Source organism: Charadrius vociferus, unplaced genomic scaffold (genome assembly GCF_000708025.1).
Source record: "Charadrius vociferus isolate BGI_N301 unplaced genomic scaffold, ASM70802v2 scaffold198, whole genome shotgun sequence".
NCBI classification, from domain to species: Eukaryota; Metazoa; Chordata; class Aves; order Charadriiformes; family Charadriidae; genus Charadrius; species Charadrius vociferus.
Genome location: NW_009649951.1, coordinates 4,312,457 through 4,328,342, shown reverse-complemented (window position 1 = coordinate 4,328,342; position 15,886 = coordinate 4,312,457). Strand labels below are relative to the sequence as shown.

Here is a 15,886-nt window from a genome sequence, read left to right as displayed (position 1 = left end):
AAAAGTATGCCAGCTAAAAAAGTGTCCGTATGAGTCACGGTTGACATCTGCTCCACCATGAACAACCACGAGGATGACCTGCTTCACCGTGGTCTTCTCCACCGGCTGCAGGGGAATCTCTGCTTCAGTGCCTGGAGCAACTCCTCCCCCTCCTTCTTCACTGACCTGGGTGTCAGTGTTGTTGCTTTCACATATTCTCAGTCCTCTCTCCAGCCACAGTTGTGCAGGTTTTTTTCTCCCCTTATTACATACATTAACCCACAGGCGCTACCACCATCGCTGATGGGCTCAGCCTGGGTCAGTGGTGGGTCTGTCTTGGAGCTGGCTGGCATTGGCTCTAGCAGACATAGAGGAAGCTTCTAGCACCTTCTCACAGAAGGCACCCCTGTAGCCTCCCCGCTAACAAAACCTTGCCACGCAAACCCAGTACATCAGGATAAGACTTGTCCCCTGCCTCGATGAGCTTATACTTTGGCTTGATCCATATTTGCTATGTTATTCTATCACCTTCAATAAAGTTTTATTTCAAGCAAAATGTAACCTGCAGTTTCCTCTAGATGTTAGGTCCTTTCTTTGTAAGAAAGACTAAAAAAATCTTGTTATCTCTTCATAAGGCTGTTTTACATTGTACATGGAAGTTCTCTCATGACCAGTTTTACTGATTTAAAGGTATACTTCAATATATCAGATAACAGAGTTTAGAAGAGCTAAATACTACCTTCTTGCAGCTCTCCAGTTATAAACCTTAACCCACAGAAAAATCTGCTCTGGAAAACCATTTCAAAATAGGCGGACTGTTGCACATTGCATCATGTGGGGCTGCTCTCCAGCTTGACTCCTCCTCTAGGTCCAACCACATTTCTGCGTCTCACAATCCTTATGCAAAACAACTCATTATAACAACTCTTTCTATCTCATTTAAGAGAAGGCAGTATGCAAGCACTGAATAATAAAGGAACCTAAATATACCAGACAGTAGGAGGGTGAGAGGAGATGCATTGGGTCAAGCAGAAGGAAAAGACTGGCATTTTTTTCTACGGCCACCACTATTATTCTTTGTCTAAACATACAAGTGATTAGTTTCATCATTATTATCCTAAGCAATTCCAAACACCCAGCTGCAGTTGTCACACTGGTGGGATTTAAGGAAGAATGGAAGATGCTAGCTGTTAAGAACATCGTCCCATTTTTATTATGCTTCTTGAAATTTGAGTTCACTTTCATTTCTGAAATACACCTCTAGTAAAGAAAAATATTTGTTCAACCAATACTCCTACAGATATTTCCAGAAACCAGGTATGCAGAATGAGATGGGTCCTTGGCACAGAACCACTAATGAAACTAAAGCTTCTAATACTAGTTTAAAAAAAATAAAAATAAAAAACAGTATTTCCTTACTTACACAATGCAAGTTACTAAACTTTTTCATTACTTTGAACCTCTGTTTCAGACACGAAGTCTGATATTCTTTCCTTGGTCCTTTCTACATTAAGTGTTATAAATTGCAAAACCATTTGCACTTTAAAAACATTTTTCTGTCAGGTTTTCTTCCACTTAAGAAACAAATGCTGGAGCTCTCCCATATTCCTAACTCAAATGTAAAACAAAGAGAGGTGAGATCTTGTTTCAAAATCTCACTGCACCTAAAACAAAACAAATCTCAAATCATAGTTCTTGTCTATTTCTGGAACCTCAGGAAGAATACTGATTAGGAAAGCAACAGAATGACTAGCACCTGAATTATTTATAGATGGATAAGCTTAAGATACTAAATTTTACAGCCATATGTAGGAAAAGGACCTTAGAGATCTCTTGTCCTGCGATCAAAGCTTTATTCTTCCAACTAAAAACAGCCAGAGCAAATGCAACATCCAGAGGCATGGCATGTGGCCTAACTATACGCAAGTATAGTTCAAGCATCTGCAGCAGGAAGTCACTCTAGCAGCTTACATACAGACACTTTAACTTACGAACCAGTGCAAGAATAGGAAGGGAAGAGGATGGAGGTCACAGAAATACAGAACACAAGGACAATGGCAGAGAATCAGTAGAGCGTGGCCCCATCTCCTCCTTCCTCCAAACAGCATTTGTTTAATTAGTTTCCCTAAAAATAGCCCTGAAAGAAATACACATACATACACACAAACATTTACCAAGAATCATCTGAATGCTCAGACTACCAGATAACTCAATTTTATATATATATTTACATATATATATATAAAAACAGCCTTGGCACAAGCCTATGGATTTGACCCTTTCAAGGGATATACTCTTCCTCTACCTACGAAGTCCACTCAGCATGTCAGCTGACTTAATGGATATTTAAGGCTCAAAGATAAAATAGTCTTTCACACTTAGTTCTTTAATTAAAAGAGAACAGCATAAATTAGCCTTCAGACTGTACATACATCTCTTGCCCAAACCCCACTTCCATTTGAACACACTGAAATTCACAAATAGAAAAAAAAAAGCTTGCTCTAAGCATCTCTTGCACGTACTTGCAAAACAGCAGGAACAGCAGGGGGAAAACATTCATATGCCTCATTGCTCAGACAGAAAAGCCTGCCATGATTTGTTAGGTGTGACATCCTAACTAGATCTGTGTAAAACAAAATATAGAATAAATACTACTTGCCAAATACCACAGTTCTCCACCAATAGTTTTAAAAAGTGTTTCTCTTAGGGAAGCCCTTAGTCAACCAGCTATTTGCCTATTTTGCATATCAGGTATTCCCTATGAAATCTACCCAAGCATTCAAGTTGCTAAAGTTGTGGGATACATGAAAATAAACATGTGCTAGCAGAGTCGCTTCCATAAAGGCACACACTGAAGACCGATGGTTTAGGAATCCCTTTGAGTAATTAGAAATTCTTCCTTCTGCTAAAACTTACTGAAGTTTGACATATTGTTCAAAGAATAACTTCATACTCCGATTCTACACAGCCAAATCCCACTGTAACACTGATCTCATCTTGCAGTGTCAGTCATGCACATGGTAAAAGACTATTTTAAAAACCACAGTTTCACTGAAGATTATTTGAACATAGTTTAGATGATTGAGATGAACTGAAATTGGAATGTACCAGGTTAATTATACAACTTGAACTACAATCCTTAGAACAGAGATCTTTTCATGTAACTAATTTCATTACCAAGATTTCACTATCGGTTTCTTCCTGACTGGACTCTACTTGTCAGCTGGCACTGAAACTGTAGGTCAAAAGCAGGGTATGTAGGCATTGTGCCTGATGTGTTTGAACTTACAAATGAAATTAACTAAACTTCTTACAGCTTACATATAGATGCATGGTTTTTTACTTTACCCTTTACTATTTATTTAATAACTAAATAAGGAAAAACACGCATATTTCTTATTTTGCCATCATTGTAACAGCTCCCACCACCTGTGCTCCATCTTCTCTTTCTCATTACATCCTCAGTAATTCTACAATGTCCTTATCAAAACCAAAGAAGTAGAAGGGCTATATAGAGCAATTTAGACAGTAGTGTAATGCTGCATGAGTTATTGCAGATTGAGCATTACCTCAATATGCTAGTAGCACAGACTATAATATTCACCGCCTCAAGATCTTGGGGGATTTTGTGATCTTGGTACCGAAGACTTACATTAAACTTGGTATCCTATAAGTAACAAAATTAGTCACTTCCTGCTAGGTTGCACCCTGCATTTATTAAGCATTAAACTTAAAGCATTCACTGTATCTAAGGTTTTCAAACACAGTACTAGTAACTCTTCAGGGACTTACACCTCAGACACCAAAAAGCATGGGTTTTGAAATACAAGCATGATTAGAGTTACCAAGAGACTACATAATCCAGTGTTACCAGAGTACATAATCCATAATCATGTCAGAACTTGTAAGCAACCTCACAAATACTCCGATATGACAGTGACGCAGGCTACAAGATTCTAGGTAGGTGGATAATTCTAAGATCTTTGTTTCAGTGTCCTACCATTTTTAAGTGATATCTTCTACTGTAAGCATGAGAGTGAATTCCACAAAGTGATAATTTTTGTCTCCTGAAGTCATAACTTTCAGATTACGCATGTTATATTTTTGGATTTGCACTGTACCATTTTTATAAATTAATTTTGTACTATTCTCTGCTTCGGTTTTATGAAAGGTGAGAGAACTTAATTTCTCATATTTGATTTTCTTTCTCTCCATATATCTTTTAAAGTTAAAACATCACTCATTTTAAGACTGACACTTTTTTAACTTACTTCAGAAAGAAAATGCTACACAGATATAAACAATAAGCAATATAGATTCAAAGACAACGCATTTTTAAAAGTTTTCTAACATCTGTTTTCATCATCACCTATGAAGAGTATTTGATCATTATTGAATGAGGAACTGAAATAGTAGAAAAAATCTCACCCAATGTCAGTAAGAGGTGGTTTGTCCCGGCCTCTCTTGTAGCAAAGAAAAAGTTCAGGACTCTTTAGACTTCCATAGTTTAAGTTGGCTTGAAGGGCTGTAGGGGTAGCTTCAACACAGGTGTATCCCTCTGGGACTGTTTCACCAGCTGATTTAATTATCACAGCAATGTCAGTAATTGGAGCCTTTGGACCAGTTGACTTTGTTTCATGTCGACTTATTTCTTGGTCCAGGAGGGTTGCAGTATCTGTATCAGTGAGCCCTGCCACTACAAAATAGTCAGCCACTCGTGGACCTTTGTCTTCTATCATGGTTGTGTCAGTACTTCCTGGGGAAAATAAAGAGAGAGAAATTAAACACTCTTCTTTCACACTAAACCCCTTCCGTCCACAAGTATGAGAATTTAAAACCTTTATGTAGAATTTTTTTTTTATTTGCAAACATTTCTTTAGAGATTTCATGAAAATTCAAGGGAAACTCCAAAACAAACTTTGATTTCTGCTGCTCAAAAAGACAGTATTGTCAGTAACTGGATGTCAGTTCCAGCCCCATCAGTCGTGTTTTAGCACAAGGAAGTTTAAGTGAGATAAAGAAGAACTCAAAGCTCCTAACACAGCAGCTACACAGAAAATTGCTTGGCGTTAGCTATTAGACGATTCAAGCTCTTTACAGGATATAAATTAATGCAGGTACTCTTAACTAAAAGCATCTATATTTCCCCGTCATTGCTTAGTGAGTAATTTGACTACAGAATCGTCCTGCTTTTTTTCCCTTTTATTTTTGGGAGAACAATTCCAAGTACAGGCTCACTAGTTTATCTTCTGCAGATTTCATCCATTTTGTTTCATAATCTAGACCTAACAGTGCAGTCTTGAGACATTCAGCTGGCAACTGTAACATCTGGAAGTCATTTACAAAAATCACACATCCAAACCCACGTTTCATCAGCTGATCAGGCAGTACACATCACTGCTCAGCTGCACATTCCAGAACTGGAAAGAGCTGTTCTCCCAACACCACTGATGTTCACTATGCGTATGATTTTAAAGTGGTGAAACGCAAGTTTCTATTAACAGCAAAACTAGCTGACAGACTATGCTCAAAAGCACAAGTACAATTTCAAGCACCCAATCTCATGAACTACCTATCTTTTTAGAAGTTGAGTGAGAAATATTTGAGCAGTAGTTGCCAAGCAATAAACCTGAATGCTGTTATACCCCTTTCAGGGAGCGAGGGACCACCTTCTTTCAGATCCCATTGTTTCCTTCACCAGATTTCTGGGGATCCCATCTAGAAAGCTAACCAAGAATGGCAGTCTGGTTCCCATCTTTGAAAACAAGACTGCCATAGCTGCCAAGGTCCCACCTACTAAGGAGTGGCTCATGGGTACCACCAATTAATAAGTGCACCGAAATGGAAAAGTTTCTTGTATTTAGAATGTCCTAGTCTGAGAAGTGCAGAAACATTGGCCTCTGCTAAGAGAAAGGTGGTTTGGCAGAGACAGTATAATCCTGTTCTCTGCAACCTGGTTTCTCTTCCTGTTCTTATCCTGCTCTTTCTCACTGAAACTATACTAAAAAGGTATTTTCCATCTTCCCACTTTACAAGACTACTAAAACTGATTATCAAAAGTGTTCTGAGTGCTCATCTGAAGGAAAAGTCAGTTATTCATCCTGCATGCTTACGAAGAAATCTTAGCACAAGATTATGCAATTTACACTCCAACCACTATTTTGCAAGGTATGGTAGGTAGCCTGAGATGAAAGGAGGGAGTGGAAGGGAAAACCTCATGCACATTTGTATACTCCAACTAACTCCATTTTTTATTTTCTAACACTGAAGCGACAACTTTTCAAATCCTTTCAAACATGAAAGAAGAGTACCTGCACCCTTTAAAGGACTCTTCTATTCTGCAATGTTTTTCCACAGCACTTTTCACAACATCACTTCAGTGTTCTACAAACACTTTTGTCTAACAGCTTTTGTAGGGCAATCCATAAACAGAGATCCTGGGAAGAGACACACAGATGTGTTTGGCTCCTCTGAAAAGGTGAAAGCCATGGACAGTTACTCACACAAGTGAGTTTTCAGGCCTAAAATATATGGATGCCACATCAACAGGAACTATAAAAGGTATAGTCAATTTGTCAGGTGTTCAGTGGTTATGTCTCTTGAAGAACAAGAAAACGAGTCCAAAGCCATAGCTAGTTGCCAAGCTTCTGAGTCACTCTGAGCTACAGAACTTGCAGCAGTTCACCCTTTTTACTGTCATAAACAACGTGAAAAAAGTGATAAAGCCCTTTACAGATAAGCAAGTCAGCATGAAATGGAGGGGTAACGGCCTCAACTTTATCACATATAAATCAGTGCTTCCATTGAAAGGTCCCTCCTCATACTGCCACCACTCATTCCCACCTTTGCTTTTGTCCTGAACTATAGTTTGTGCAACCACGTAATGAACTGGAACAAGGAACTGCTCTGACTGAACGCTAACCTGGCAGAGACCGTTTAGTGTTCAACGGTTCAAATGTTGGAGCAGTTCTCCAACATTTCACTGTGTCAGCACAAAAGTGGCAGCAGTATGCCCCTTACAGCAGCAGCACTGACTTGCACTCGATTAATCATAAAACTGCGAAGTCTAAGATGTTTCAGTTCTCCTCTCAGATGCTTGGACTTGTTCACAGAATTATAAAAATAAATAAAGAAACAAATAAACCAAGCTGTCCCTCCTCCCCTTAAAAGAAAGGAAAGTCCTGAGCCAGAATATCTTGTAATCTGGAAAGTACTGTTTGCACTTGACATATGTGAAACCAAATTACTGGAACAAGCTGCTAAAAATAGCAAATGGTTGGCATCATACAGTTTTTTTAAAAACAAAACCTTTGTTAAATGATCCATCCTTTTATTACCTGCTACATGTTCACACAGCTCAATATCATGTTCTCACAACACAACATGAAAATCATCGCCCACATTTACTTTTAGCACACAATGCAGGAAATAAAACAGTAATGGTAACAGCATACAACGTCAAAAATCTCACAAGTTTATATTTTTAATCACAGCTGTAGTTTCTGGAATTGCGCTAATGTTGTCCTCAAATGTTTTTTAAAGTGCAAATTTAGCTTTCCTGGATAAGCAGATGGAGAAAAATTTAAAAGGACCGGAAAAATTAAATACTAAGATTTGGAAGGTTAGAATGCAAGTAGAATCCATTCTCAATTTTTTTACCAGTGGGAATCAATAAAACTGTAGCAACTGGTTGCTAAGGAGCATACACTTATTTCTATGATTTTATATTTTTCTCTTAGCCATGGCCATGTTTTACTTCACAGAAACTCTGTGTAATATGTGGCAGGCAAAACTCAGAGTCACCAGACAATTCAGCTGAGAAACTTGGCACATAAGACTCATATGTCAGCACAACATTTAGCGAGTTTTTCAAAATGTTCCTAGTCTATCAAAACAGTTCCCCTCATTTTCCACAAGGATAAGAGAAGTATGGTTTCAAGTAAGCACTACAACTCAGCTCTTCAAGAATTTATTCTCCAATTTCGGAAAGATTTAAAGTACCAGGATCTCTCAAAAGAGGCCTTAAAGTAATAGCTCTTAATTAACCCATGGCTATCTTCTTTAATGCCCTAGCTGTATAAATATAAATAGACACTGAACTATAAATTAGCAGATAGCCACCAGAACAAATAGAAACAGCAGAATTCACTTAGTCTGACAACACTTTGCCTTCTGAGTGGCAGGAAAAAATAAACATACAATTTGCGGGGGAATAAGATGAATCCACTGCCATTTTCCACTATTTTTGTGATACCTCACACAAAAATAAGTATGCACACTGCTCCTCTTAATAGACAAGCGGAAGAAACATTCTTCCAAGAGACTTTCTATCATAAGTTTATCACAGCAACTTTTCCCCACCATTATTTCAAGAGATACTGTCCTCTGTCAGTTTTCTATGAGTACATTTCTGTATATCACAAGACCAACAGGAAAACTCAACATTTATAAAATACTGGGATTTTTATTGTAAGAGTCTATTCCCTTGCAGGACAAAATCCAAATACAAAAAAAATCTAAAAATAAAAACCATTACCTTGGTGTTGGATGATGAAAATGCAGCATATCTTGAAAAAAACAACCCCAACATACAAGTCCCATGAAAGATCTTTTTTTGAAGTCTACAAAGATACTTCAGTCACAGTCAAATAAACTGAAAACAAAATTTGGGATTTCTGTTTAAAGAACATGAGCAATACCGTTTGAGGCATTACAAACCTGCAAGTCCATATAGATCCATAAGGGCTATGGAGAAATTATTTAAGCGAAGTTAGTTTTCCAATTCATGCATAGACCACAATACAAAAGTTTGCTATGGACAGTTTAGGATCAAAATTATTTTTTAAATAAAAGAAAAAATCTTCAGAATAAAAGATGTACTTTTAAAATCGCCATGCTTTTCTGAAAGGTATTCCCACTGGAATTAATTAGTTTTGTAGCTGAAAAACAAAACTAGCCCGAACAGACAACACTGAAAAGCACTTAGTATCACTAGCCTAAGTCAAGAGATTCATTTAGCAAAAATATTCAGGAGAGAAAAAAATAAATTATTTTCACTGCTAAATGCCAGAAATATGGCAAAGTGTTCTCCTTTCCCACAGTCCATTTAAGGTTGACCTCGACGACAGCTGTTCTTACAACCACAATGTAATTTTACAGTTCTTCCATAATGTTCTGTCACAAAAACAGCAATTCAACTATTAGCTTCATGTAGGCCATAGCCGTTTCTTAAGGAGAGGTTTCATAGTGAAATTGCCCTGGGAAAAAGGTTTCCATTTCAGAGATCACTTTTATGAATTTTTGAACAATTATGAAAAAAATACTACATTATTAGAATTTGCTTCTGTTTATTGACTGCTGTCTGAAAGACCAGTTAGATTGTTCTTTCAATATAGGTAGGCTGCAATTTCCTCTATTTACAGTTAGCTGAACCACAACAAAGCATTTTTCTTGCAAAAATATAAAAATTCGTGAGAGCAAGTTACAAGGACCCACAATGAAGTAAAGACGACAATGTACGTATTCTATTCATATTTTATTTCATAGTTATGTTGCTTTTGTCACATAGTTACGAGCTTTTCAATTCCAAAATGGACATCACCAATTTAAAGCTCTCAGACTTCATTTACAGAGATTGCCACAGCTGAGGGCTCTTATTCTTTAGATATAAAAAAAGAGTTTTCTTCTGCATTACCTGCAAAACACAGAAATGGGAGACTTCTCCCATGAATGCATGTTCATTTGTGGAAGTCTGAGTAATATCACTCTGAGTAATAGCAAAAATTTATCTTAATATTGTTAGATCTACAACTGTTTTCCCAAACTCCTCCATTTAAATTCATTAATGACATCATTTGCTTTACCACTGCACCAGCTGTTTGTAGTCAAGTAATGTCTGCCTAGAATTCTCCATAACGTAAGTATGGTGCGCAGTACTTCATTTCTCAAGCGTGGAATTACAGGCAAGTGCTTGTCTGCTCATCTAAAGTAACAACATAGGTGCAGCAGAACGGATTACCAGCAAAATTAGTATGCTAAAACCTTAATATCCTAGACATTTTCATTTATTTTCTAGTACTATTAAATATTAGAAAGCTGCTATGACAAAACATACATGATGTGCAATTTTTTTTAACCTTTTTAGAAAGTGAGTACGATTTCAGCCTTACATTTCATGTTTTTTGAAGATAGTTTAATTGAAAGAAAAATCGGTACTGAAAATAGTATCTGACATGCAAGATCCATTAATCTTGTCAACTGTTTAGGCCACCTTCTCCATTTTTGAAAAAGGCTCTTGGAAATGACGCCAGGCTATCTGGCAGGCAGCCATGTATAGTCTTAAAAGTTTTCCAGTATTTCAGGAAGCATTTTAAACACACTTTGGACATCAGCATAAATAATATGCCAAATAATGTTGTGCACAGCAGATATGAGCACTAACTCATAAACCACAAGCAACATAGACATATAAGTCTAACATACTCCTCCTACTATAGTCCCCTTTTTTGGCTTATCAACAGAAATTTTGCAGCCATCTTACTTTCAGGACCAAACTGCTATCACTACACAACACTGTCCCAACACCAATTGGGCCTACCATGTTGAATCAAAAGAAACTTGGGCACTTCTGAACCAAGCTCTAATGCAGAATTTAGACCCACTCAAAAAACCAAACTGCCCTAGTGGCGAAAATAAAACATCATCCTCCACTTCCCAGGAACTTTCATCCTAGTAGTGACAAGAGGCTGTTTCACAGAAGAGCTTTTCATTAATTAAAGTCTTTCGTTCCTGAAAAGTCATGGCATAATTTATGCCATCTCTCTTTGAACCTGTGATACAAAGACAGAAGTCTAGAATTCTAAGTGCATGTCTGTCCTAATCCTAAAAATATACAGTCAAATTATCCTCTAAAAGTAGACCAGAAAACCAGCATAAGTCTAGAAACAAATGGTGCAGGTCTAAGTGCAGTTTTTGGCAAGTGGACTTAAAGAAAAGGAAACATAAGCTTTATAAAACTGCATACAGCAGCAACCAAGGGAAAAGGTTTGTCACAAACACCAATCTGGTAATTTACATACAAGTGCCATACTTATACCTGACACTGGTAAGGAGAAGGTATTCTTGGAAACTTATGTGTATGCGCTCACTCCAGAGTACGAAGAGCCACCTATAGAGTGGGTTCAGAAGCAGATGTTTTTAAGGCTTACGTGAAGGAAAATCCTTGAGTAATTCCTTGTTCCTTTCAACTTCTGGAAAGGAGTGGCACAAAAATGCACACATTTATAAATAAATATAAAATACATTTATGTCAAGAGTGTGTGTGGCTATCAAGGTGGTTTTTTTTCAGTTCACTCCTAACTGGACTGCTGATCTTACATCTTCTCAAAAAAAAAAAAAAAAATAAAAATCAGCATAAGGCTCAGGAGGCCAACTAGCATACCTTTACCCGGAAAAAAACAAGTTGGTCTTAATAGCCTCCTATTTCTTCATCTCTGAGCACTCTACTACCTGCAAAGAAAACTCACTACATACTACCACAAATTGAATGTAAAAAGTTCTTCTTGAGTTTATTTTTTACATAGCAAAAGTCTATGAAATAGAGTTGAACTTTGTTTATAAAAATCTCACCAGTTTCAAAATTCTGCTTTAAGCAAGTGTCCACTAGAAAGAAATGAAATCACATCAGTAAAAGCCTCACATTAGAGAGATGGCAGCCAGTTTGATAGACAAAACACAACCTTCCTGCAACTGAAGAAACATACAGTAGTATCAGTGAAGTAACTGTATTATGTTACAGAATGCTCCCTTGAAAAAGTACATTAAATGCTCCCTTTTTAATGATACTTTATAAGAGACCAACTCTTTCTTATAATCAGTGACCTTTGCCTTCACTACTCACATGAAGACTCAGAACTGGGATATTCCTTATGTCAAATCACAAATAAAAATAAAGGTATAAAGAACTTTTTCAGCCTACTTTCAATATAATCGAAGTCTAGAAGTATATTTAACTGAGAATACTGGTGAATTGATGGTCAGAGAAATTAAATCAGAAAGGTATTTTTGCAATTTATTAATGGCTAACACATGACTTTGCAATTTATTAAACTCACTTGCATCTTCTTTCAGATATTGACAGTGCCCAAAACCTACAATGTATGGAAACTACTGCTTAAAAAGTACTTGCTGTGTGGAAGCCCATAGCATGCATACACAGATGACTGAAGAACTTAGACAAGATGGGATACCTTCCTCACAACTGAAAATATTTTAGCAACCAGACTGCATAGGAAATAAAGTTTTATTTCACACTGAAGAATAACTTCAGCGCTTCTTGTGCACTGTGGCTGAAACATCTATTTTGTGAACAGCCTGCACAGTTAAGATTTTTAAGCAAGGTAGATGTCAAACACAACTCAGGACTTCTACACAAATGCTTGATTTTGCAAGTGAATTATACTTGGCTATTGGCAGTAAAGAAGTTAAAAGAAAAATGTATATGCATTCTGCTCTGAGATTTACTCCTAAAATAAACTGGCCTAATGATCAGGGAAGACACTGGATTTGCTAAACTAATTTAAAAGACAAAGATTCCACTGGATGGAGACAAAACAGTGTGTCAGGAGGTCATCTGCAACACTTGGAATATTTATTGGCTACAATCTAAGAGAGAAGCATTACTAGATTTTTCAACAACTGCGCTCGGCAAAGCTTCATAGACAACACAAAGACTTCCACAGGCACCTCACTCCCCAATACAGAACTCAATAAGGTATGTGACCAAGTCTTTATACATGCAACTTCTCTATTATTTCAAATTAACTAATCTGAAGAGAGAAAGGGCAAAGTTTGTTTACCTATCTGAAATTTCAGACACTTTCCTTACTGTGGTAGAGAAGAGAGAGAGATGATTCCTTATTCACACAGACTATTCTTTTATCGTGTGCTGCGATTAAATAATGTTATTGGTGAAAGGATGGGAAGAAAAAATGGTTTGCCCTTTGTATAAAAGAATCTTCATTGATGCTTGTTAAATCTTAATTTTATACCACAGCAACCAGTGCAGAATTCCTTTTAATGAGTGACTTTGGAAATGTCCCTGAGTCACAGTAAAAGCATTATGTAACATGCATACACGTTAGAGAGTTAAAATAAGTAACCAGCAAGACAGCACACTTCTTGAGATAAAGCAGTAACAGCAATTTGTTAAAACTGAAAATGGAAAAATAAAACAAGATTTGTAAGTGTCTTTAAAGACATGTTTGAAGAAGCTAAATCACTGTCATACACAGCAAAGACATACAGCTAGGTTGCATTAAGCCTTCAGCTTGGCCCCTCTTTCTGCACACATTTCAAATACCAAAACCATAGAATGGTGTAGTTTGGAAGGGACCTTAAAGATCATCTAGTCCAACCCGCCTGACACAGGTAGGGACATCTTCCACTAAATCAGGTTGCTCAAAGCCCCATCCAGCCTGGCCTTGAACACTTCCAGGGATGGGGCATCCACAACTTCTCTGGGCAACCTGGGCCAGTGTCTCACCACCCTCATCGTAATAAAGGTCTTCTTCATGTCCAATCTAAACCTACCCTCTTTCAGTTCAAAATTGTTGCCCCTTATCCTGTCACTACAGACCTTGGTAAAAAAAAAAAAAATCTTTATGTAGTATTTCGCAACAGTGGTAAAGATAAAGTCATGACAATGTTGGTGTGAAGAAAGTGATGACAACAATTTTAAAAAGGCTCCCCGCCTTCCCCCCCTCCCCCCCCCGAAACAGATGAAACAGATGATCTTAAACCAGAACAATAAAGTTTAGTCACTCGGGATAGGAGAAGGTAGAACCTGAAGGCCTGAACTTAGCAATTTTGACCAGCAGGGAGGATTTGGACACTTAAAAGTTTTGTGTCTAGGACTGTTTTTAAAAATCAAATCTAAATACAAATGCTAAAGGACTAAAACTAGTATTGGATATAATGCTTAGTATTTATACTATGAATACTATTTTTTAAAACTTCACATTAGTGGAAATGCATCAACAATAGTGCTTTCTTTGGCTTTTTTTTTTTTTTTTTTTAAAACTATTTCCTAGTTGTATTCCGTAGCACCAGAAAGAACACAGTGAAGGTGGTTCTCAATGTTAACTGTATCCAACAAATCAGAATGATTGCTTTTGTTCCCATTGCCTCAAATTTTGTCTTTGTTTAACTGGATTTCAAGGCATGGAAGCTAATACTTGAAGTCAGTTTGAAAACCAATGAGTGATGCAATTATGGACTACACTTGGCAATCGAAGCTTCAGACTGTTGTGTTTTTTTTTTTAAACACAAAATACAGATATGATTCTAGCACACACATATACCCACACAGACTTAAATGTAAGCAGCATATGCAAAGACAGTCACCAATATTACCATTTAACAACTAGAATGTACTGGAGCATACATACAGGGCCCCCAAAGGACCTGCACTCCAGCTGCTTGTCCATTCCAGCATATCTTTGGCTATTCTTGCTCACATCAGTATGTTTGTCCATACCATAGTCACTTTTAAGCAAGCCCATTTCTACTCAGACAAGCATGCAATTCAGCTTATGCATTTTAGTTCGGTGGACGTGGGACAGCAGAAATCAGACCTTGAATATACATCACAGATGATTTAAAATTACTACAGAACAAAACATTAAAGCTAGAACTATTCAACAATGTAAACAAGTTCATACGAACCAAGGAGGTTATCAAACACTTAAGATGTCATTAGCAACACACAGGGAAGTTACATGGACATGTCTATATATAAGTTCTATGAAGCAGATTTTACCGTGTGTTAGAATATACCATGAATATATACACACAAACACATATACACATGCACCGCAACAAAAGACAAGGTAAGGCAACATTACCTCAAGTATACCATTAGCACCTAACAGGATTAAAACAGAAAAAACGCAGCCCACAAATTATTAGCCACAGACAATCAGTAACAATAGAGAAAGATTTCCTAGACGTGCATTTAAACACTTTCTTTTTTTTGGAATGCATATCACAGTGTCATAAATTATGAAATGAAATAACAGTTACAGTCACTTGACCAAATTACACAACTATTAGAAAAAACTAGAGTTGCAAACATAACTTCACGCACATGCAATGCCCACCTTCAACCTGTCTCAACACAACCAGCTGTGGAACAAGAATGTTTGGATGTCACCCGAGACCAGGTCTGAACATGCACATATGCAAATACAGGACCATTCCTTTGTAGCAGTTTTCAAGTAAACATTTGAGAATGTAATGGTTGCCGAACTGAAATAGGTTACAAGCTGATTGTCTTATAGAGGACTACAACATTGTAAAAAATAAACTTAAGGACAAGGTGAAAGATAAGACCCTTACCAATTACATTTAATGAAGTGTTCGTATAGGATAGCTTTTATCAGTTAACTGAAATTCATCCAGAAAACAAGTTGTACCAAGGTCCAGTACTGCAAATAATCTAAACTGGCTTTTTGTGTCTTATAGCTAAATTGTTGCAAATTTGCACATACTCCAAGACAAAATGTTGACCCTGTACTAGCTGTTTGTGTACCAGACTGTTTTCTGGCAGAATGTGAACACAAAAATCAGGCACAAAATGTAATCAGCTCGGTGGGAAAGTTTGCTAGAGCCTTCCAAATAAATCAGGGTACTACAGTAGGAAAGGAGCAGAAATACCACATTAAATCCCCTCAAGGAAAAAATTCCTATGGAAGTGAAGGCATTGCAAGCCTGCAAACACTTCGATGAAACAGTTGCTGCCTTTTTTTTCCCAGCTGTACAAAAAACAGTTCTCAGAGCACCGGAGTTCTGCGAAGTGTGAATGTTTGAAAACAAAATCACTTCTGGTTTAAGCTCCTGAAATGTCAAA

General features: G+C 37.2%; 1 protein-coding gene across 1 annotated transcript in view; it reads right to left on the bottom strand.

Annotated features, from left to right (window-relative positions):
* The window catches only part of DENND4C (DENN/MADD domain containing 4C), a 48,354-nt gene extending 43,622 nt beyond the window's left edge, over positions 1–4,732 (bottom strand). Inside the window, 1 exon segment of the mRNA XM_009891505.1 lies at positions 4,408–4,732. Within this exon segment, the coding sequence (XP_009889807.1) occupies positions 4,408–4,718 (311 nt within the window). The 5' untranslated portion in view covers positions 4,719–4,732.
* Between the last annotated feature and the right edge of the window lie 11,154 nt (positions 4,733–15,886).